We start from the raw sequence: 25,032 nt of genomic DNA on the forward strand, positions 1-25,032 counted from the left end.
CACTCAGGGGATTTGTAAAGTACTGTATTCCTTTCCCTGGGAAAAAGAAATACTGTGCTTGGAAATGTTCAAATATCCTCTGTCTGAAGCTGGGGCTCGCTCTGCCGAGCAGCTTTGTGGCGTTTGACACCAAGCAGCACTGCCACATGCTGCGGGCTCTGCAAGGCCCCACAGTTCCAAACATTTACATTATGCCTTGTGGCTCAAAGGTGCTAGGTGTTTCCAAGTGCAGGACTTGCAAAGAATGGACCTGCTCTTGCAAGCCCTTATTCACCTGAGCAAGGACTCTTTAAAGGCCAGGTGGCTCATGGTCTGCTTACAGTACTGAGTAAAGGGGAGTAAAGGTTTGATAAGACCAAATTGTACAACTCCATGGTTTTGCCAGCTGCACTCTCAGAGTTTTCTTTTAAGCCCAGTTTTCTTATGGTGGCACATTTCTAACTCCTGAGAGCCTGCTAGGTGTTCCTTCTCTGTAGATCATTTAAGCTGTCTCATCAGTCCAAATGATCATGGGTGATTCTTGCTTTTCCAGGATCTTCAGGGTGCATGCTAAAGGCTGCCTTTTGTACTCTCTTCAACACAGTAGTTAACATCTCCATTTCCAATCTGTTTGAGAGATAAGGATCATGTAGGTGTCACTGTGGGCCTGTTGTCACTAAAGGGGCACAGCAGCACCTGCTATTCCTTTAACTTTGCTGGGAATAAAGTGAACCTATGTTCTTTAGAGTTTGGCCCACAATTTGAGAAATTGTTATTTGTGTGAGCTTGGAGTTAATTTAATCCTTTCTGAAATGTGCTGTAAAAAATTTGGGGTGCATTTGTTGAATTCTGCTGAAGAAGCCATTTTCACATATAGATGACCATTCATGTAAAGTGAGACAAAAATTAAATCAGATATAGATATATTTTTCAAACAGCTAAAGCTGTGGTTCAATATGTTCCACTTCAAAATTTGCCTTGGTAAAGTCAGAATAATTGTCAGTCCAGAAACACAATGCAGATGCTGTGATATTTGTGATGTTAAAAAAAATCTTTCTCTTTTCTACTGAATGGGCAACCTATTTAAAAGATCTAAAAATTGTGGCAAGCCTGCCCTTTCAGATTCACATTTCTGACAGAAATGCTGCTCTAGGCCATGTTTCTTCCAGACCAGCCATCAAGGCTTCTCCTGGCCCAGTTGTCCTGCATTAAAAATGCATCTGATGCACCTGCCGTGGGCCCAGGGCTCCCCATGGGAGCAGTGACGTCCTCTCTTTGGTCTGATGAGTTCTTCCAGTTACCTGTGGACAGTGTTAGCTTTATGTGAAATATCAAAAATCCATACAGGATGTAAAGTCTGTTAGAAGTAAGCTGACTGTCAGCCTGGAGACTCTAAATTGACTACTTGTGAGGAAATTCTGCTGAACCAAGTGTATCAGCACTTCTCTGGCAGATATCCTTGGACCTTTTACAATTGCAGAGACTCTGAAGTGCAGTTTTAGACGAGGTGCCTTATACGAAGCAATGTTAACTAACTGTACTCTGTTGTTTCAGTTTTTGTACAGGCAAACAAACTGCAGCAGCACATCTTCGCAGTGCACGGGCAGGAAGACAAAATTTATGACTGTTCCCAGTGCCCACAGAAGTTCTTCTTTCAAACAGAGCTTCAGGTATGTTTACAAGAGGAGTAAAAACAAAACTAAAGCTGTCGATTTCTCTCTGCAACCGTCACTCCTGCGCAGCATTTAGAAAAGGTGCCTAACCTTGTTATTGTCTCTTCTGCCCTTAAACAGTCTCTCAGTCTCCTCCTGCCTCCCTGGGTACCTGGAGGAGAAGAGGGTCTCTGAGCATGGCTGGAATAAATAAATAAATAAGACAAGACACATATCATGATTTATGAGTATTTCTCTTGACAGTAGTGTTGCTACATCCTTACATATCTACGTCAAACACCTTGTAAATAATTTCTTTTTCTCCGTTAATAATTTAGGGACTGATTAACATACAAAGACTAAGCAAATGGTAGCTGCCCCATTCCCTTCCTCGCTGCTAAATCATAAGTAAAGGAATTTTCCCTGCTGAGGTATGAGAAAGCGTGGGTGCAGGTCGACGTGATGCTCAAGCAGAGGCTCCTCCCAGGCAGTAGCACGTTGCCAAGCTGTGGCTCTGCACACCCGACCTTACACATCACTTTCCCTGGCAGCACTGGGGGCTGCAGCCACAGCAGTTGTAGCCTCTACAGAGCCAGTGCTTGCCTCACACCCTTTCCTGGGGCCACAAATCCTTCTGGAGGGGCTGGACCCTGACCTGGGCACGCTGCTGCAGCCACACTTGGAGCCCTGGTACCAGAGGCCTCCTTGGAGCCGTGGCAGGGAGGCTGGGGGTTAAATCCCACCAATACCCTTGGTCTAAACCCACACAGGCACTGAGGCTCCATGGTGTGTGAGCATGGTGCCTCTTGGGCAGTGCAGCACCAGAGCCTGCCCTGCCAGGGAGCTCGTGGGGAGGTGCCCACCCTGGCTGGCCTCCTCACACCTCTCTCACCTGTGCAGCATGGCCACCAAAAACACCCTGCCCATGCCCTGGGAAAGGCGGTCTTTTTATAGAATGGTATCATATGCCTCATTTAAATGTATTAGCTTTATAAACCATGATTTACTTAAACTTTGGAGGGTTTTTATTTATCTAGCTGAATTCCCAAGCTGCTGCCTCTTGTGTTGTGCTGTCATGCTGTGGAAGGATGGCTGATCTTTTCACTTTGTTGATTTTATTTTTTTTTCTCCCAGGGGATCCCGCCTTTCCCTTGTTCTAGCGACCTGATTTGCATAAGTGTACAAAAGTTTTAACTATACCTTGTTAATATTTTAATAAAGTCAGCAGATTTTGGGTTTGTCTGTTCTCACTATGAACGTTTTATGAAGGCAGCAGTGGCTTGCAAAGACAGCTTTGATTTTTCCTCCCATATCTCCCTTAAAGTGGTGTTTGGTCAAAATGCCAGGACAATTAAAATGGGAACACTGGCTGCCTAGGCCACTGCATTAACCTTTAGAATCAGATGATCAAATAAAGAGAACCTGCCTAAATTATAGTCTAAGCAGCCTGTTTTTAGCAATTACAGATTTTAATTACATAGTGTTTCAGTAGTGAAGTTTTGTGCATTGCACAATTGCTGCAAATGTCAGCTTTAATCATATAAATTAGGATTGTAAATTTTCAGTTTTTATGCAGGATTTTTCTGCACTCAAAATTTTTCTGCTTATAATAATTCATAATAATTACATGAGGAGTTTTGAATGATGTTGGCTGAATGAAAATTCAATCTTTAGCTGCACAGTCTTAGTCTTTATTTCAGTAGTGACTCAGAAATGTGTGTTTACTTTATGCCAGGGAATTTACTAATGCAAATATTGAAGCCAAGGAGGACACAAAATGTTTGTATAAATCTGTTAGAAATGCTTTAGACTTTTGAACCAGTCTGCCTTGGCATGATTATCTCATTAGTTTCTGGTGTGTAAGCTGCCTGCTCTAAATTCCTGAACCGTTGGTTACATTTTTGTTGAGTAATGAAGATTTAGTATTATTTTAGTGAACCAGTTGTTCAACTGCTACTTAGGGTTAAATCTGCATAAACCTTTCTGTATCTTTAACAGTGCAATTATCTTATGTGAGCAAATCAGCCTCCGTCAAGGGGTTCCGCTTGATGAATTTGACTGTTCAGTTCTGAACTTGCTTTCCTACTGGCATGAAATAACTGGTATCAAGATCTGAACCTACACACTGTTTTCCTTCTTTGTATTTTAAAGTGAAACCACTGAAAATACTTTTTAAAAAATTGAACATTCAACTATTTCAAGAAGAAAATCAGAGTGGGGTGCTTGTAGAAAAGCAGGAAAAAACAAGGAAGGTGGGAGAAAATGACAGGCGGCAAAGGGAAAAGGTAACTTTTAGAGATGTCACAGACTGGCATGAACTAGCCTTGCTGATTTTTGAACACTTCTTTTAAACAGGGTAAACACCATGTGTGCCATGTGATGAGAAACTGTAAATGCTGTAAATGTACTTTTAGTGGCTGGTGCAGATACTGCTTTGGTAGCTTAATGCTCTGGAAGTGATCAAACTTCCATCAAACTGTGCTGCTGAGCTCTTATTTTAATATAGGTTTTTGCTTTGAAGTTTACATCATCTGATGGAGTGTAAAACCAAGGCTTAGGAACACTAAGAGGAACTGAACTTGCTCTATAAATGGTGGAAATTTTGGTAAGAATCTGGAGCAATGAGTCAGTGACGTTACTTTGATGATATTGCCACAAGAATAGAAAACAGAATGCTACTTAACTGCTTACATTATCTCACTGGAAATAAGGAAAGAAAACATGGGAAGGTTAAGCATGAAACACAAAGGAAAGAGTATGTGTGATAACCCCACACACCCTTAGGGCAGAAGAGGAAAGGCTGGCAGCACTTTCACATGTGTTTTTCACATCCTCACTTTGTACAGTTGACAGCTATGAATATCATGAAATTCTCCTGGAAAAAGAGTGAATTTATAGCTCGTATATAAAACACCAAGGCTATGGCATTTCATTCCCCCTACTGAAACATGCTCACTGAAACAAGTGTAGAGGTGGAGGGCTGGGGTTTCCTTACTTGTTGGGCAGAAGGAGCCCTTTCAGACAGATCCCCATCTCCAGGAGCTGTGTTGGGAGCTGCTGGTCCAGCTCCTCAGAGGCAGCCGGAGCCATGGGCACTCGGACATGGCAGATGAGTTTGCTCTATGACAGGTAAAATTTTGATCTTTGCTATTTAATATGTAGCAGGGAGCCCTGCCAGACCCAAAGATGGTTCGGAAATGATGACACATAATGGGTGCTGAGAGTTATATTTGTGGTGTGATTCACAGCAAAGAAAGAGCCCTTCTCAACTGTTTGCATTGAGAATTGTATTCAGCAAATTGTGACTGAGCAGTGGTTTACAGAGAAAACTTGAGGAGGATTTTTGTGTGTACTCTTTTGCCACACTGCTTTTCCAAGGAGCCATCATATAACCAGTGAAGTATTTGTATTTAAAGGATTAATTCCTGCTGTTTGCTTGTGTACTGTTAATCATACTGTTTCCTCCTAAATGATTACAATTGATGAAAACTAAGGCAAGGGATGTAATAAACAATGCGCAAATAATCCACGTACCAAGGGAGCAGGGTACCTGCCAGGTCCTTCCTAGCACAGGTGTTCAGGTGTTTTATTGCCTGCTATGAATAAAAGGCTTTCTTTTCTGCTCAGATTTGGAGATATGTCAAACCACTAAATTAAGAGAGCTTCACTGGAGGAACGTGCTGTCATTTTAAATGCCCAGTTTTTTAAACGTACACATATCGAAAGGAGCTACTATGCCTCATTGGCTAACATTGTGGTCTGTCTCCCCTCTCGTTTTATTTTATGTGAAAAGCTAGCAATTTTCATATATCCATAAACAGGAATGAGCTGCTGCACAGAAATTGCACTCATTATATTAATAATGATTTACTATGAATGTCCTCCAGGGGCTTGATTTGGTCCACATCAAAGTCCTTGGGATTCTTTCTGCTGATTACAGCAGATCAAGCCTTAAGCAGGTTTTCTCTTTTTAAGTCTTCATTTAATGTCTTGATGTTAAATGTTCCTCCTGTAGAGGACGTGACCTGCCCAGGCAAGGGGGCACCACTGCGAGCTGCCCTATGGCCTGAGGTGACCCTGGGGGGACACAAAGGAGCTGTTCCCTGTGCTGGCCTCCCTGGGAGGGGAGCAGTGGGGAGCAGCATCTCCAGCTGCTCATGCCAGTGGTCCTTGGGGCCATCTGGGTACAGCAGTGTCCCCTGAAGCACAGAGGGGAACGAGAGACCCTTGGCTTGGCTGTGAGCCACCTGCCCACAGGTGAGTCTGCAGGGCTGTGTCCAAGGGCTCACTTCCCCACCAGTGGAGCACTGAAGAAAGACTTCGGCAATTTTAAGTCTGTACCCAGCCAGATCTCCAGCTCCTACTTGAAAAATGGACTTTACCTACTTTCAGGGGGTATAAGAAAGCTTGCTTAAGTAGAAGTAAAATTTTTCTTCCAACCAGCCCCGTGTGCTTTCAACAGTGCAGTATCTCAGTGTTTCTGGGCTCCAGTGGCCATTCAGGCAGTGAGAGAAAGACAATTCCATGTATCTTGAGGAAGTTGCAGAAAATGTTTCTCCATTAGAGTGTGTGGATGTCAGGACAAATGGGATCTGAAATATGGCTCTTTCTCAAGGCAGTGCTTTCACTTGATGTAACTTTTGCTGTATTTTAGGACTTAGTGTGGCTTAGATGGCAAACACTAAGATCTTCTTACTAAAAACATATCATGAGCTCTTTCTAAATTTCATACTAAGCACACACAAAATAATGTGTAGAACTAATTTTCTGCAAGTAACATCCTTTCTTTTTTCTTTTAAAGCAGATTTCTTATCTTTTCATTTTGCCTTTTGATAGGCTTTCAAGAACCTGTTAGCTATTTTTCCCTCTTTCTTACTTTTATTTCTTATTTAAAAAAAATTTAAAATGTCATTCCTTCTCTAAAATTGTGAAAATTACCTAGTCAGTTATCCTAGCAGATTTGGCTAGCGTTTCTTAAAAAAATGTTGCTATGGTGCTTGGAGTATTGTTAAATTTTAATTATTAGTAGTTACAAAGCTAATAAATTACAAGGCTACCAAAATCTATTCCAGCCATATTGCTGGGTTTCATTCAGACACAGTCAGATAATTATAACTAACAATAATTAAAAATTAAAAGTGCTGTAGGCACATACCCATCATGTTGAGTCTGCCTGCCTGAACGTTCTTTATGGACTGCAAAACCACAAGTTTTATCTGTGATCTGTTTTCACAGTAGGGAAGAGTTTTTACCTATAAGGTCTCTGGTTTTCAATGTGTGTGTTTAAATTCAGAGGAGGTGGAGGAGGAATACGTGGCTGTTTGAAAATTTAGGGTTAGGAACAATCTCTGTTAAGGACCAAAGCTAAGAAACACCATTGTAGACTACATGGGGCTGGTGCTGGGTTTGCAGCAGCTGCAGTTGGGGTTCTGTGCAGGGTATGCCAGGGGTTTCCTGGGCCTGGCATCTACAGAGGTTAATGCAAGAGCAAGAGCTGTTCATGCTCACGCATCTCTGTGTGATTTGTCAGCACCTTTTTCCCTTGCACGCAGGCAGGGCCTGTTGGAACAGTAGTGGAATCCAGACTGTGTGGCCTCTTTGCATGGCCATCTCTTCTGCAACAAAGGATGGTGCAGAAATCTTGAATTGCCCTGTGTGTGGCATAGTGCCAGGGCATAGCATTTGCATTTGGAGAGATGGTTCTGATCAATATATTGCTGCATCTTTATCCTGTCTGAGGTGTCTTCAGTGAGAGGCAGAATTGTCTGGCACTGGAGCAGCATGGCCTGTAACAAAAACCCCTCCTTCATTTCTTAAACATTAGGGCCATTATGTGGCTGGCCCTGGCTAACAAAGCGCACACAACTTCACATTAACACATGCAGAAAACCCAGCAGCCGTTCAGAGTGGAGGAAAAAAAGAAGGGAGCCAGGTGAAAGGCATCGTTTTAGTCATTAATGCACTTAAGCGCACCCAAGTGTCAACATGTGTGATCAAGTGTAAGGAGGCATGTCGTTCCAATGTGGCAGTGCTGGCACACGGACGGGGCTTCCTCCAGCAGAGATGGCACTTGGATCTGCTGCTCAGGCTGCCCAGCTAAACCCGTCGTTGCCTGTCATCTATGCCCTAGGGCAAGGGTCCAACCAACTTTTGCGCAGGCACCATGCCATCCCAACAGATGGGCAGGAGTGTAAGCCGCCAAGAGACAATGTATATGCATCAATTGTGTTTATTGAAAGCACAATTCCTGGCTGGAAATGTTCAAATGTCTATTTATTTTGAGATAAGATGCCTTTAGTTAATGGGTATGGAAATGCAGGCTTAGCTTTGAATTAATTACTTTATATACCTTACAAAATACAATGCAGACGTGAAAGTGTAAGATGTGCTGATTATGAGAAGATCTGTTGAAGGTCTGTCGTGACAGAGTCCCCCCTAAAATTGACTCAATGTGCCAAGGTGTTACTTGCCTCTAAATACCAGTGACCAAATTTTGTAGGTGCTGCACATAACTGAACAAATCTCTGGCTCAATATCTAGTGATATGCAAGGAGCCAGTTTTTCACGCTGGCAGGTTTTCCTTTACACACAATTGTATAAGCTCACCTCCCCTCTTAGTGATGGAAAACACTTTTACTTTTTGGGGTAATGAGGGTGATACATTAACCCAGACCAAAGCTAGACTACTTTACACATCTCACTGAAGAGGTTTGTTTTCCATGTGACAGAAAGAGAGGAAAATCATATGATATGCTTTTATATTTGACAGCATTGCTGCCCACCAGAAAGGGTAAATTATGGAAGCATCCAGAGAGGAGTCTGTAGGCACACATTAAAGGGTATTCCCTTCCCCTGCTTCTTAGCTTTATTCAATTAAGACTTGTTAGTGTTCTTGAAAGATGTGCTTTGAAGACCCTTCTGAATATACAATTCGATATTCATAAGGATCCAGGCATACTATATGTAAATAAATAAAGCAAGAATGTTGTACTTCCAGATACATTAATGCATTCCCGTCCTCTTGGAAGCAGAGCACATGGGCTGTGTTAAACATCCATCCTGACCAAAAGGAGGAAGCACAGGAGAAGAAATGAGAAATGGATTTTCTTTCAGAAAGACCAGATTGCACTCTCTGGTCTGGCAATAACAATTACTAATGACATTTAGAGAGAAATTAAGGATGAGAAATACAAGTTGGCATTTCAGCAGTGCCAGTCAGTAACATTGCATCAGAGCTCACAGGAGAGATGAGAAAAAGTTTAGGGATGGAAAATTAATTTTGTTATGTCAACAATTAACAAATACCTTTTCTTCATTCTTTACCACACTATCACAAATTACCACTGTGATAATATTTAGCAGCTGCTCAGGAGAATGAAAATTTCAGCACTTTGAAATCCTTATTTCTGGAGTCAAAAGCACATGTTTATGTTTTGCTGTGTTTTGTTGAACAGTGAATGATAGAAAGAGGTTCAGACTGACCAGGGAGCTCTTGGATCTGTGTAGCAAGAAAATTCTGTGTATTCTCTCTGCAGATCCCTGTGGTTCTTATAACCATGAATGAATTAAGTTTACTAGCACATTTTCTGAGGTTGTTTTTTCCTGTTTTGCAAATTTGGAAAGGCAAGGTTGAATATACCTCATTCCATGCAAGACGATTTTGGAGGAGCCAGATGTAAAGCCCTGGAAACCTCAGACCTTTTATTCCAAAGTCCTTCACGTGTTCACAAGGTGACATCCCTGTCCCCACAGGAGGGTGGTAGGAAGCCCTGTTTCCTGCTGCTCTGTGTAGAGGCTGGAGCACAGGGGCCATAAGCTGTGGGGTTGTGAGCGTGGCCACGGCACAGCTGGCTGTGCAGGAGCAGTGTCCTCGGGGACAGCACAACCGGCTGCCCCTGCTTGGCCCTGCCAGGCTGGGTAGCACATGTCTTTGTAAGCAGGGCAGAGTCCTTAAAATAGGAACAGAAGGCTTGTGTAACATGTAGACAAATAACTTTTTTTTCCTTCTGTTTTCTCTCTGAAATGTCTTGTCAGAGATTTTATTTGCTGGTGGGAAGAGATCTCTGATCCAGCCCCTTTGATTTTCTCCTGCTGTAGTAGCTGCCGTGGAGCATAGTTTGGGGTCTGAGCACAGACTAGCTCCGTTGCTTCCTGTAAGTGTCGCTAGCATCCAGAGGAATTGACTGTTTTTCAAAGGAAGAGGGATGCTGCACTGGAAAGGGCAGAGTAAAAGCATTATTGAAAGAAAATAGTGGAGCTTGATCAGCCTCAGTTTTAAAGAGCTCATCGAGGGTGCTGTACAGCATCCTTTTAAAAGTTCAGTCTCTTCGTTTGCTTGCAAAGACCAAAATGGGGATGCTTGTCAGACATAACAGTATATGCCTGAGTGTTTTCACAAGAAATGTCTAGATCATTAAATATAATAGGTCTCAGCTGCAGTTTTGATCACTGAAGCATGCACACAATTCATCACAGCAAATTAGGTACGTCTTTGTAACTTATCCTTCTGCAATTTGCTGGCACTTCTAGAGAGCTGAAACTTATATTGGATGTGCTGCAGAAGCCATTTCAGATAAAATATTCTGTGTTTATTGTTAGAGAACAAGGATTCCCTAATAACAAAAGCATGGAGCAGTGTATGTTTCTGCTCCTGCATCCTGCAGAACCAGCAGTAGTACCAGTAGAGATCCCCAGCCACATTCATTATTTATATATTTCAGTGAATTCCTTGTCTGCAGTAAAAGAGATATAAGCTTCAACATCAGTCTGTGCCAAATTCTATGCTACAGCCCATTCAGAAACCTGAGGCAGCCGTGGTTCTCAATCATTACACAGACCATTTATCTGATTGGAGTTTTGTCCTCTCTGCCTTGCTGAAATGTTGCGTGTTCTTTAAAAGCTGAGTTTGACCTTTGGAAAGAAAAGGCATTTGCTATTTTAATTTTAGGGTTTTTTTAGAGAAAACCTGAACCTATTAAATGGAAATTGGCATTGAAAAGCAGTGGAGTTATTGAAAAGCATTTACTTTAATACTAGAAGAGAACGGATGCTAGTGGACTCAAAAAATTACATTTCAGTGGACTCATCAGTTTCAGTAACTAGTTAATCTGTGAACAGATTATGTGGATATATTTGTAACAGTTAACAGGAATTTTACATTTGCCCTAAGAGCACTGATATCTTAGTTGCTGCCTTGAAGGGTTTGGGAATGCATTTATTTTTCTGAAAAAAGATATGTTTGTTTCTAATTGCAGAGGTTTCTTACCTCAGCATTCAGAAATGTGAATGATATATAGCTTCTATGTAAGGAAACTGTTGTAAAAGAATCCCCAGTACAGCTGCTGCAGAAAAAATAAACATCTCGTCCTAAACCTAGATAAACCCCTGTGGACTGAGAAAATAATTTTCAATAACCAGATATTTTTAACTCTGTGTATGGAGGTAGTAATCACAGTCACCTGTATTTGCATCTGGGGTCTGCCACAGTCTAATTGCTTGTCTCTTTCCACCACCACCCCCCTAAATTTTGAGGCTACTGGTTAGCTGAGCAATGCATTAAGCACTCCATCTCCAAAACAGAAAGAAATACTGCCCTAGCCTCTACCATGTGGCATCTTTAGGTTTCAGGGATTTCGTTTAAATCTGAAATTTATGTCCAGGAGAAATAAATTATTAGATTGTAAAAGCAGCTGGGGAGGGAGTAAATATAGTCTCTTTTGTCCTCTATATCATTTCCCCAGGAAGATAATAAATGTGTGGCAAGCATCTTGTGTTTCCTCAGTCATACAAATGTTGTGTGTGTGCTGTATTTCAGATGTGAAGCCTAGACTCCAGACAGGAAATCCTGGAGTGATACTGTACTGCTGCTGCCTACTGCTGTGGTGCTGGTGGAGGCACCATCACTTTTACTGCTAGAAGGAATTTGAAAAATAATTTAATGAAGAAATTTAACAGGCCTTGTGTGTACCCCTGATTTCCTGAGTAAGAGATTTAGGATGTAATCCTAGGGTTTATCTCCTCAGCCAATGAAAGGCATCAGGAGCAGCAGCCCTGGCTGCTGGAGAGAGCTGAGGACAGGGGTCCTGCCTGGTGACCCCATCCAAGGGCCAATTTTCCCAGGGGGATTTTAAAGACCCTAAGAGAGAGACTCCTGTTAATTCCTCCCTGTCTTACCTGTTCTCATTCTTCTGTGAGGTCAGATACATGGAGCAAGCATGATGAATGGCCAGGAAAAAAATTGGGTCTGAGAACAGCAAAAGGATAAGGAAAGAGAAAGTTAAAAAGTCAGTGTTCTACTTGCTTTTCTGTACCTGGCTGTGTATATAGGGCTGTCCTGCACCTCCATGCTCTTGTCAGGAAGGCTGTCAATATTCCCAGCCCAGCCCATCTCATCTCAGGGATCTGAAAACAAGCCTGGAATAGCCTTGCTGTTTGCTCCTTCTGTTGTTCCTTCCAGAGAAGTATATTCAAACATATACTATTGTTTGCCTAATTATACCCTGCTTTAACATTGTATTTTGAAAGTAGTTTTATATTTCCCTTTGACCAGAGGAGAAATACAGCATACAGCTTCTTTTCATGTTGTGACTGTTCAGCTTTTGTAAAATGAGAAAGGGATGGGAGTGTTTGGTGCAGGGCTGGGTGCACATGTACAATGACCCAACCTGGGCTGTAACCTCCAGTGGACGGATTGTTAATGTTCCCTTCATGTTTTATGTTAATGGAATAACTTATGAGATACTAAACTGTCTATCCTCAGTGAGGTGATGGGGCTTTGCTGGAAAAATCTGGATGATAGAGTGAGATGGTACGTGCTGATGGGATCAGAGTAGAGACAGCTCGTAGCTCTGTGCAAGGTCAGCTTGGGTTCAGCGAGGCTCTGTCACCCCAGCTCTGCATGAGCCAGACCAGATTTGGCAGCAGCAGTCCTGAGCTTATCACTCAGCTGTGCTTGAGCTGATGCACTGTGGAGTGTGTTGTGTGTCTTCTGTGCCACATCCTGGGCAGGCAGTATGGACACCCAGAGGTCACCTCCGTGCAGAGCCTGTCCCCAGAACACCATCCCCTTGGCTTTGCATTGAGCAGGAATGGCCAAAGCAGTGCCTGCAGTGCCTGCCCTGGGGGACAGCTCCTGCCTTACCACCCAGCCTCCTCATTTGTTTCTGCTGTACAGTTAAACCTGAATAAATTGCCATGGGCGTTGAGGTTTGGCTATGTACGGAATATCTGTCATCAGTGTGTTACATTATTGTGTCTCCAAATGGAGCAGTGAGGTTATTTAGAACATATTTACTTCTGAAAAATGTGTCCTCCTTTGGGGCAAGCACATTCTCTTAGTCTTTGCATGAAATCAGGATTGTTTAAGACGTGGCATCTTGCTGTTTAAAAGGCAGATTTTCCTGAGACTGGTGACACTGCTGTAATGGAGTTGTAATGGCTGGAAAATCCCATTTAACCCAGTTGTTTCACACATGTGCCACAGCAGTGTTGCTTTGCTGTTTTGTCTTATGATGTCTTGGAGGAAACAGCTCATGTTGATGATATTTTGGCCCCTCTTTTACTTACAAGAACAAATTCAGCATGGCTCTTTCACACTCCTAGCTCCTCCAGGGTTAATTCCTTGCGGCAGTGGGCAGTGGGCTGAAGACAATCCTGTCTGCAGATTTCTGCTCTGTTGGGGGCATCTACACTAATGGGGCAGCATGTAAAGCACTTCTGTAACTATGGCCTTGCTATTTTATAGCAGAGCTACTTGCACTGGAGGATTTTCATTCCCCTTTTGAAATTAGAAACCAGCAATAACAACCATGACGTCCAAGGCAACAGGTCACTGACCAGCCGTTTTGTTGGCCCAAGCAGTGTGTGGGTGCCACATGACAGGAATTTTTATCTGCCTCTAAGTGTATCCATGCCACAAGGCAATACAATTTGTCAGATCAGTATTCCATTAGAGGGAATTTCACTTTAGTTGCTGCTTCTTAAAGGAACTACTGGTCAAAGGGCTGTGGTCCTGCTGCAGGCAGGTCCTGCTTGTGTCAAGTCTGGCTGTCCACACTTGCTTATTTGGCTCAAGGAACTTGGTTCAGCTGCAGCTCCCATCAGTCAGTAGAGGATGTTGCCTAAGTTATGAATGTTTGCATTAAAATTCACAGTTAAGACAGAAACTGTTTTATACCTATCTTTAATACCAGGAATACCTAGCTGGTGCAGGGAAAAAAGCAGCAAAAAGTAATCAGATGGTGTTCAGTGCCCCTTGCCATACCAGAGAACAGGAGAGAAGTTTTAGGTTCAACTTCCAATTTCCAGGCTTCTGTTGATTTATATTCCCATGGAAACAGTCACTCAGTGAAGCTTTGCCCTATGCATTTTAACTTCTAAAGGTGCTATGTAAAGTGTTTCCCTTTTGCTCCAGGTATTTTTTGAAAAGACACCATCCTGTTCCTATAATAAAGACTCAATCAGGAAATCATTTGGTGTTTAGAGGAGCCACAAAGTGTTCCATAATGATGACTCCAGCCCTCACAATAATGAACAATTAACTGGCTTATGTAATATGATTTACCTTAGATCAAGGAGGAATTAATGAGATAAGATTTGGATTGGTTTCTAAGAAATCAACAATTCATGCTTTTGAGAGGAAAACCCAAGAAAGATTTGTGGAAAACGGTTTACCTCTTGAAAATTACTTTGAAGCGTTGCTTCCCTGTAAGTAGACTGGAAACAGGTCAGCACTGGGGTGTGCATTGGGGTTTTTGGTGTAGCACAGGCAAAGGAGTGTCCCTGTGGGCAGGAGATGCTTTCTGTGATTACTGTGGCTTAGGTTTGAAAACAGAATGGCAGTGGGTGTTTGCATTCTCGAGGACAGCTTTGGAGGGTCACTTCAAAGCTGGGCACAGGGCATTCGTGCTGCTGCATGCCGGGTTTGTGACACGTCGTGGAGGCGCAGGCGTGGCTGTGACCCCGAGTGTCTGTGGCACCAGCTTCCCAGAAAAACATGGACTGACCAAGCCCAGCTTAAAGCAGCACCATTGTGGGCAGAGCACTGTGCTGGGATCCTGCAAACCATTTTCTGTTCTTGGGATCAGAAATGGCTCTGGAATCCAGTCAGGGAGTATCAGTGGGGCTGAGGAAGGAGTGAAGGTATTCTAATATTATGGTTTCATGCACTTCTGACAACAGTAATTAAATTTGTCCCTCTCACTTTATATTTAGGAAGTGTAAGGTTCTTCCCTCAGCTTATTTTTGATCTTGTGCATGGCATACTGGAGACTACAAGTTACAAGGATGCCGATAAATTTGCATTTCTGAGTGAAATTCTCAGAAGCATGCGGTCCCTTAGGACAGGTATTATTAGCTCCCCGGTTTCATTGGGTGCCTCAGTGAATCACGGTGTGTTTACAGCTAGTTTCTATAACAGAAAGACTCTGGTTATCTCTTAATAATGTATTCCTCTGTGTTTTTTATTTCCAAAGTGCTGTGGTAAGGAGATTTTCCCAAAGGCTTCAGTTTGCTTTGTGCTTCAGCATTTTACCCAGTGTTTTTGGAAGAAGTGTATAGACTTTTTGGTGAGGCATTTAATAGCATACAAGAGGCTATGCCAGGCTTGAGCTGTGCTTGGAGTTCATTGTAATAGGCTCAACTCGGTTTATTCTGAGTTTTAGAGAAGAACAGAGATGGCAGATCTAGAAGACTGATGATACAAAATTATTAGTCTCAAGTAGAAAGAGGAAAGCATGTTAGGTGAGTTTTCAAAGTCTGATTAGGACTAAACAACCTGAATTAGAAGAGATATAAAATTTATAAATTATCTATTCAGAATAACACAGAAACGCCTCTCAGAATTGAAGAATGGATTCGAGCGGGCAGCAGCAGCAGTGTCGTAGGGAGCTGAAGCGGAGGCAGTGCAGCGCTGGGCACAGAACAAAGGCCGGCCGGGGCGGGGATGCGGGGCTCTGCCAGGCTCTGCACACCCGCACCCAACAGCTGCGCACGATCGTGCAGCCCGCGGAAAAGACTTATTTAGAAAAAGCAGTCAGCGTTTAGGCAGTCACGTGTGGAACGGCTCTCCCTCCTTGTAAATGTTCCGAATTCTGAACCTTCCCTTTGACGCCGGATGAAGGGCCAGGTTCTGGTGACCGGAGGAGCCGGGCAGGTTTCTGGCGGTGGCTGAGGCACCCCCGGGTGAGCAGAAACTGCTCCCCAGTGGGCACAGAAACCCCAGGGGCAGCTCAGTCCTGGCACAGAGGAGCGTTTCTGTGTCCCAGTACCAGTGAAAGGTGCATTTACCCCTGGAGTAATCACGTGCAGGCATCAGAGTAACTCAGAAGCAGCTATTTCCATTGGAATCAGGCAACTCCGCTTTTCAGCCTACACCAAACCTCCAGGCATATTTTCTTAGACACTCAAAATGATTTTTTTTTTCCTGGTTCAATAACTTGTAAAGGACAGCTTTCTACCTGCATTTGTTGAAGTGCCATCTCAAAGTGTGCTGACACAGGGACTGACTGACGTATGGCAAGTTATCAGCTGCTGAGAGATGAAGGAAGCCGTAGCACAGGCAGCCGTTGCCTTTCACAAAGGATGTGCCGCCTTTCGTTTGCCTCTACCTCCATTTCAAGGGACTCTTCAAATAAAGAAGGGACATGTGAACCTGTCTTTCCTGACAATTTTTTTTTTTTTTAATTGCATACCATGATAACTTGGAGTTCACTTGTTACAAGCATTTTATGTAGTGGGTGAAATACCAAGGGAAAGGAAAGAAGTAATACTGTGCTGCCTGAAAAACTATGATCTAAACATATAAATGTCACTGGGTAAGTTACCTGAAACAACTGGAAGGGCAATTAACACCTGGTTTTATGAGAAACATTGGTTACCACTATCAGTTTTAATGAAGTGTATTAACTAAATTGTGTTCTGAGTATTCATTCAGCCCTGTTTATGGCACACTCTTGAGTACATTTACTGTTTGTCAGAAGTGCAAACTAGTGAACATATGAGGCTTTAAGACAGGCCATCTGTTAGTCTTAGACCCTTGGATAATTGTCAAACAGTTCTAAAAATAAGCACATACAAACTGCAAGGGGGTGCAAAGGTGATTTTTCTTTAGAGTCTGATAGCAAAGGGAAAGTAGCAACCAGAAATTAAAATTAAAAATAAATAGTTTTATCCTGTAAAGCAAGCTTGCTCTCCTCTCCTTTCTTTCTTTTTCACTTTCCCTTCCCACCCTCCTCCTTCAGTGTGCCTTTTTTTTTTAATTTAGCTTTTTTCCACTTGCTCTTCTGGGTCATGGCATCCCTTGAATGCCTCTCCAGTTTAGGATTAGAGCAGCACCAATTTAAGGCTCACAGCTTTCTGTAGAGAGCATAATCTCCAATGGCTAAAGCAAGGGTTGTCTTGTGTCCTCTGCCTAAAGTAATCCCTTTATAAAGTCAAGGCATAAAGATTTTTATCTTTATGGATTGCAGTTAAAGGGAAGTAGTACCTGTTCACATACATGTGTGTGCTTATGGATATGTAATGAGTAATAACAGCTGAGAGATTTATTTTTGGACCAGTTTGAATTAAAAAGATGCAAAACATTGGAAAAAAGATTGCTGCAGATGGTATTTCGTAAATATTTAGACACTCTAGCTTATGTTTATAGCAGTTTGGAGGTTTTGTTTTGTCTTTTTTTATATATATGTTCAAATCTGAGGCAAACCTTTGCTTCAAGTCAATGCTTGAATCTGAGGTTTAGTTTTTGTCTGGCAAGCTGTGCATGTTGGCAGTCAGTGGAGGCAACACTTCTCCTGCTCCCCAGCCCTGCTCTGTAAAGGCAAAAGGAGAGAGAATGGGGAGGAGGGGACACAGTCCCAGTGTTCCCCAGCCATGACCCTGATCTCTGGGCTTGAAGAGGTGACAGAAACCTGAAGAGAGGTGGGGAAAGACAGAGAGAAACTACCTGGGCTCTTACCTGGGTCTAGAGGACCCCTCACACCCTGAGAAAAAAAAAAGTATTTGGATTAATAGGTCACCCAATGGCTAATTACCAGTTAATTTTCATGTTGGTTGATTGTCACATGAATCTGTGATCTCCATAGTTCCTACTGAAATTATTTGAGGAATAGTTTCTATTCATTTCAGCAGCATTTGGAAGGGGAGGGGGAGGCTTTGTAGCCTTTCATCAGAGTCCCAGTCTCTGTGTAACACTGCAGAAGGCTTATGAATGTCACCTGAGGGTGGTGGGCATCACCAGCCGTGTTAGGCCATTTCTTAACCTTTGTATAACATACGGTCTTTTAGGAGTATGTGCTCATGCACATAGACAGTGTATTTGTAAATGGCTGATAGAAAATGTCTAAATCCATAACAGATGCACAATGGCACTATAGACTGGATGTGTTATGGCCCCAAACCATTATCACACCCCTCACAGTTGCATTTTATTTTTTTCACCTGCTCCTGTGTAGTACACCTGTGACTTGTTGGCAGTGAGTGTCGTTGCAGTGTGGGAGACTCCCAGCTTGACTGCCTGGCTTGGAGCTTAGTTCCATCATGTGCTGCTTTTTGTGTGTGTGTGCTTTTTCTCCCAATCTTTATATAGCTAGTGAGAGTTCTTTGAACTGTTGTAAGTGATCATCTTTCAAGCCTGATGCGTTCCTTCTTGATACAGAGCTTTGAAAATGGAGATTGTCATGCCAGTTTTCATAATCACGCATGTTAAAAAAACAGAGAAATATTCATTGTGGATGTCCTGCACAAATGGCTTGATCTGCATCCAGAGGGCAGGCAGGGGGTGTCTCCAGGGAAGAACTGGAGAGCAATCAGTATCTACATGGACAATAATCAACCATTCTTTGAAATCTTTTTATTTCCTGCAAAACCCATCGCCCAGTTCCTTGATCACAGACACTTCCATAAATGGTTCATTTGGGGATTGTGCAGCCAGTAGAAAATTCCACTTAAACACTGCAACAGCCCCAAGACTTGGGGTAGTTGCATTCTTCCCACTGACGTAGCTAATGGAATTGCTATCCATTTTGCATGATTATTAAGAAAAGAGAGATTTTCCAACCTTATTCTATAAATAAGCTGTGACTTACTTAATCTTGACAGGTGACTTAGTGCTGCTGTAGAGTTTTCCAGCTGCAATAATGTCTCAGAATGATGTATTCAGTGGGGTATCAGCTGTGAGCCGTGCCTAAACCAGGGGGTCTAAAAGGAGCTGGGAAGAGCCATTTTTCCTGTTCATCTTCCAAATGATGTCGTGCCTCCTGCTGGCCCCAGACAGGCATGTGTATGGATGGCCTTGGAGCTGGTAGGCATGTGCACACACACAGGAATGTTCCTGGAGGGCCTGCATTTTTGTGGCCACTCTATTTTCCTCTGGAAACCACCATTAAGTCTTTCTTTTTCCTTTTTTTAAAAAATTTAACTATAATTTCTGGAGTTGAAAAATCACACCCAAGCTGCTTTCAGCCAGCCCACCCTCCTGCTGGAAAGGTGGGTGAAGTTTCCATAGGCTGCTTAGGTAGCAGCACTCCTGTACTATCACATTTTTCAAAACATTTGCTTCCTTTCAGTCTTTACGATTTCCTTCTGCTGCCTGGAACAGCCCAGTGACTCCATTGGGGTCAAAACTGTTCTTACTAAGGCACAGGGCATTCTTAGTACTTGATTTTCAATTGCTTGAAAAATCTGGTCAGCCAGGGGAATTTTCTGGGTATGGGCACATTAAAAAGTGCCCAATAAAGGTATTTGAAAAACCACAGGTCAAATACAGAAAACACGTGTGAGAGAAGACACATAAGCCCTGAATGCCTCAGATGCTTTCAGACATCTGCAGAGCACAATTCCAGTGAGCTGCAGATGCACAGGGCACAGAGAGTAGAAGCAAGAAGATAAGAAATGCAAATTGCTAGTAGTAGGAGACAAGTTGCCAGACTATTTTTTGGAAGGCATGTTTTGAAATACATTTTAGTGTGTGAGAAACTGGGTGGCAGAGGATACAGAGAGCTTCTCATGGGACTTTGAAACACACACAGTGGTGGTTATGCAGCCTTCACCCAGTGACCCACTGGTGCCTGGATGTGCAGGGCTTGGCATTTGTGCCCATGGTTTGAGCAGGATCTGCTCAGAAAGGTGGGGAAGGATGCAGAGCACACAGGCTCCTGTGTCTATAGGCATTACAGACCTGTTTGTGAGGCCCTGTGTAAAACGTGGCTCTATTAACTGCATGGTACGGGCACTAGCCAGCATATTGATTGTCAGTAATGCATGCACAGGGAATAAATGGTACATTCCCAAGATAGTAAGATAAAATCAAGATTTGCATATGAAAAATGTAATTTTTTAAGGCCTATCCCTATGGTACAGCTGGTTTCTCAGCTCCTGCCTGGCCCAGCTCTAAATGGCTGCAGTATTTGAGTACAATCTGTTTGTTCTTTTAACAAATTCTGACCCCAAACCCAGTGTATTCCTTGTATTGGGAATGTTATTAGCTGATGTTTGAGAGGGAGGGCTCACAATAAAAGCTTCATTATCAGATTTAGAGCCACATACCATTCCTTTATTGACCTGCCTGGTGTAATCAATGCAGCAGCCACACAAGTTTGAAATCATGTTCCCTGACTGTAGGCTGTGCGTCATGCATCCCGTGCTGATTGTGCATTATCTTTTAAATGACACTGCCTAACTAAGTATGGATTTGTCTACCACGAATAGCCCTTCTTTCAATTTGAAGATGGTAAACCTTTTGGGTTTTTTATTGATATTCAGGATGACCTAAAAATAGAACTGTAATGGAAGTGCACAAGGAATGGCCATTGTTAAAATGCTGAGGAGTGTATGAGCACAGAGGAGCCTATGTGTTCTTTCACATTTTCATGCTTACCCAGCTAGGTTTAGTGGGCAAGCTTCTTGTCAATGCTGCTATTGTGTGTGCAGGGCTCCATCCATCCTTTTCCATAAAGTCATTGTTAGACTTGAGAATAACATCCAGCACTGCAAAGGTCATTCCTTCTTAAGGCCAGGAAAATTTCCATGTATATCAAAGGAAAAAGCCATTGAATTTTGTGTTTGGTGATGTTAGATTGTCTAAAAGCAAAGCAGTTCCAGCTGTCAATTCACAAATTTCTGATTTGTGCTTCTGCATATTCAGTGTCACAGGCAGGGGTGTGCTATGCTGAAGCAGCTCCTTTATGATTTTCCCAGCTGGTATTTCGTTCCCAAGGGCTCCATCCGTGGTGCTGCCCCGGGGTGCCCGTCTCCCGGCCGGGAGCTTCGGCCGTGGTTCGGGCAGGCGGCAGCGCTTCTGACACCTGGCGGCCGCGGGCTGCGAGTGCACGGGCACGGAACGCTCCGGCTGCCGGCGCGGTCAGCCCCGCTCCGCCCGGCCGCTCCTCCGGGCACGGACAGCTCTGCAGAAAGCGGGGATTGCTCTTTTATCCTCATCACCATGTAGATGTGGATAGGGTAGAAGGGCCAGATGATTTATGAAAAGTTAAAATATCTTACTTTATTTTAAAGCTTCATTACTGTAAATAAATAATTAGATTCAAAATTCATTTTGTGTTTAAAAACTTCTTCAAGCTGGCGGACTTGCCTGGCTCTGTTATTAGGCAGATGGAGACTAGGGAAATTGCCTAGGCTTGAAATAGCACAAATAAATTTTTATATTTGGGGATGCTGGGAACTCAGCTCAAGAAATCCTCACCATGAAGCACTTCTCTAGTTGCCCAAATAATTGGATAATCATACAAATAAAGCTGAGCTTATGTGTAGGACTGGGGTTTTAGTCAGAACACAAAATGTAGGTGAATTGGTACTGCTCTAAAAATACACTTCCGAGGTTGGCTCCACGATTTATTGGCTCCTACACAAAATGGCAAGACAGGTCAGCATCCTCTGATGTGAGATACTGTGATGACATTGAGGCTATTACAAATCTAGCAAAAAGAAAAAAAGGGAACAAAAGAGACTCTAAACTGCTGAAAGAAATGTGTAGAGAGAAGTATATTCTTTAAAGAGATTTAACTTCTGGGTTACATGTCCAGCCTTTTTTCTGCTGGGAATATTACCCTGGTGCCTGAGCTGGCGGTTCAGCTGTTATTGCTGAAGTATTTCTTGGACTGGGAAGTGTGTGTCACAATCTGGTGTCTCTTGCTGCCAGTACTTGCACCCGGTACGAGTGAGAATAAAAGAGTAAACTATGGCAAGGGTTCCCTCACAATTCAGATTTTTATTTTTTTTAATTGTTGCGGTGAAGGGAATCCCTAAAGGCAGGGGTTTTTTGCCCATGAAGTTGCCATTTTCTTTATATGTATTGAAAGGAGGAAAAAAATAAAAAGGAAACCTTCATGACTATACTTGGCTTGTAGCATTTTTTTTTTTTCTAAGTTCATGCCAGCATTAACAGATCTGTCAGAACAAAGCAAGTATGTCATATTGGCAGCTGTTACTTATGAGTACTTTTTCTTTATTGCATTTTGTTTTGTAATAATTGAGAAGCTTTTATGTTGAGCTCTGCATAAATGGTACTGAGTGGGAGGGTATGGGCATGCTTTCTATTATTCTGCCCCTCATGCATGTCTCCTTTTTTCGTCTTTCCAGAACCACACATTGAGCCAGCACGCACAGTGAGCCACTGGCACTACAGGACACCTCTCTGCAGAAGACTTGACGGTGGCACAGTGGGGAGGACCATTTGAACATTACATCCAATCAAAGTGTCATTTGCAACCCAGATGTAAAACTCTAATGATTTGGCCATGAGGCGCTGCTATTATAAGCAGCTGGAAATGAATATTAATGGAAGAGATTAAAAGTATTCCATGCTCAGTATTTTTTATTGTCCTGCTTCAGCTAGTGTACTTTAGAGCTTCTGCTTCTGACTGAATTTATAGTGTTAGATAAATCTGCTTTGATGCTGTTGCCCTTTGTTGCTTCTTGTATTATATTGATAGTTAAAGATTAGGTGTGATTTTTTTCTTTTTTGTTAACTGCTTTTTAATTGCAATTTTAGGTAACTGTGCATTGTGATGTGATTGCTTGGCTATTGTCTGAATATTTCTTTTTAATTTTTTAATTAAAGACTAATGCTTTGATTGGATTTGCCAGTTCACCGGACAATGATTAAAACTATGTAATGAATATAATCGGTTTCAGTGCAACTGGATGGTCTGCTTTATAAATGTGACTTAATCTGATTGCAATAACTAGTACAGTTCAATAAAGGGAATACATGAGCTTAGCCTCAGAGCTTGTCTGTCTGTCAGTGCCCCCTGCATTGCTGCTGCTGGGGTTGCTGAATTCAGTGATCATTCACCTGATGGCATAGAGCACTCTGCAGCCCAGAAGGAGGAAAAGCAAAAGCCATGGTTCTGTGTCTGGCATTGTGTTTGCTTCTGGATGTACATCCCTGGCTCCACGATAGGTTGAGGAGAGGTAAAAACATGTACTATGAACAGATATTTCTAGCTTATAATACTCGTTAATATTTTAATTTTTTCAGCAAGAATGGAGGGACCAGACCTATGGCTGCCTTGACCATATCTCTGTGCTTCTTTGTTTCAATACCAAAAAAAAAAAAGTTTCTGCATTGTGTACAAATGCACAGACACTGGATCAGGCCTTGCAGACCATGGTAGGAGGCTGTGTATTTTAACCATGTGGACCTCCAGACCCCCAGGTATTGTAGCTCTGTGTAAGTGCCATACGTCTGACACTGGAAACTGGCATCAGGCAGCCTAACAGAGCCAATTACCAGGCTTTCTTTTACTCTTTTTAAACTTATGGTAATGAGGTAAGTTATATCTCCAGTGAAGAAATAGTCATTTTAAGGACCATGGACACCTCTGGAAAGTTAGAAAGATACGGTTCTCCTGATGTCTCCTGCTTGAATGAATCATAATCATCATGAAAGATATTAAGCAGTTGTGACAGCTGAGATGATGTGGTTACCCATTCCCACAAAGTGCAAGGATTTGCAAGACTGTGGCATGGGAACACACACAGTCAGAGCCTTTCAAAATCTCTGCGCTGAACTAGAGCACAACTGGTATTCATTGGGCCATGTCTGGGCTTGGAGCATGTAAGCGAGGTTTTGTAGGAAACATGTTTTCACAGACATGAAGTCAATGCCTAAATTAGTTTATATAGGGAGCTTTTTTACAAGTGCAAGGGTGGCACAGCTTGTTGATGCTGTAACCCATGTTTTCAACAATTTAGATCCCTGCTGATGTAGATAGTCCTATTGCACACACAGGGTTCCTTCAGGACAGTAAGGGAAGGCTACAATTAAAGCACAACTTTGGGCACAACTGAAGTAGGGTCATCTCTACAATAGGAAGCACCAAAGCAGTCCTAACTTAAAAGAAGTTACAACTTCCTCAAAAAAAAAAAAAAAAAAATCTGTTTGAGACAAATGATAGACGGTTTTTATTCTACTGAAATAGCGTTGCATGGACAGTCAGATTTTAGGCTCAAAATGTGGCTTGTGATAAATTTATGAGCCCTAATATAACAAAACTAGGAATGACTTTTCTTAATTCCAAAGAGGACAGTTTTGTTTGCATCTAGATTATTCTTAGCTCACTGTTTCTTCATCAAAATCACACTAAAATGATCAATTTCTAAAAAAGAGTATTAACTTTCAACCTAATTATTTCTCTCTAAACCACAGAACAGATGTTTACAGGCTGAAAAATTAGTTAATGAAATCACCAATTCATTATTCCTGTTCATAATATAAGCATGTTCTTAACTCAACTGTACTACTTTAAGATGGGAAATGGAAAATGTCTTGTAGTACAGGCTCATAGACATGCCCTTGCAAGAAAAGCTGGGAATGTACAGCAGCTGCTGTGGAAAGAGCTCATGTGCCATCTTCTCCATGCTAAAAGAAAGTAGTAGGTTCTTACAATGGTGATATTGAAAAAGGAGGCTCTTTGCCTGACACTGGCTTGAAATGATGCTGGATCACTTCTGGGCAAGCCTTCAGAAATGAAAAAGATGTAGGTTTCTATCTTCAGGAAAAAGTTCTGCATTGTGAATCCCAAGAGTTGAACTGATGTTTCCATGCAACTCGGAGAGCTGCCTGAGTAGTGCTGTACTGAAGCACACACCTTTGAGCATCTCCCTGCTGACTAGTTAAAAGTAGGTGCACAGTCACTGTGCTGAGATGGGGATCTCCCCACGTGGGGATCCTGTTTGGAGCTGCATATTTTCCCCAGATGTTACTGGAAATGTGGGCATGGGTCAGGGTGCTGGGGTCCTGCTCAGTCCAGCAGTGCCAAGCAGTGCTTAAGTTCATGTTTTATCTGCCCTGAACCCTGACCATGCCAGAGGAAAGGAATAGTTTGGTTTTTCACCCAGCCTTTGAAAGGTAAGAGGCTCCAAAACATAAGGGCTGTGGTCCTGC

At 42.6% G+C, this 25,032-nt stretch overlaps 1 protein-coding gene across 10 annotated transcripts in view; it reads left to right on the top strand.

Moving 5' to 3' along the window:
* The window catches only part of ZNF423 (zinc finger protein 423), a 225,293-nt gene extending 202,473 nt beyond the window's left edge, over positions 1–22,820 (top strand). For 8 of the 10 annotated variants that reach the window (XM_088062407.1, XM_088062409.1, XM_088062411.1 and 5 more), the window contains 2 exons: positions 1,534–1,649; positions 22,224–22,819. In XM_088062407.1, the coding sequence (XP_087918533.1) occupies positions 1,534–1,649; positions 22,224–22,253 (146 nt within the window). In that variant the 3' untranslated portion in view covers positions 22,254–22,819. Of the gene's footprint in view, positions 1–1,533; positions 1,650–22,223 lie in introns of those variants that run through there. The other 2 variants (XM_088062406.1, XR_015773810.1) reach the window with 2 other exon arrangements.
* Positions 22,821–25,032: the final 2,212 nt, after the last annotated feature.

The sequence above is a fragment of the Pseudopodoces humilis genome, chromosome 14 (genome assembly GCF_049639895.1).
Source record: "Pseudopodoces humilis isolate 2021_Gansu_Grassland_sample_001 chromosome 14, ASM4963989v1, whole genome shotgun sequence".
Taxonomy (NCBI): Eukaryota; Metazoa; Chordata; class Aves; order Passeriformes; family Paridae; genus Pseudopodoces; species Pseudopodoces humilis.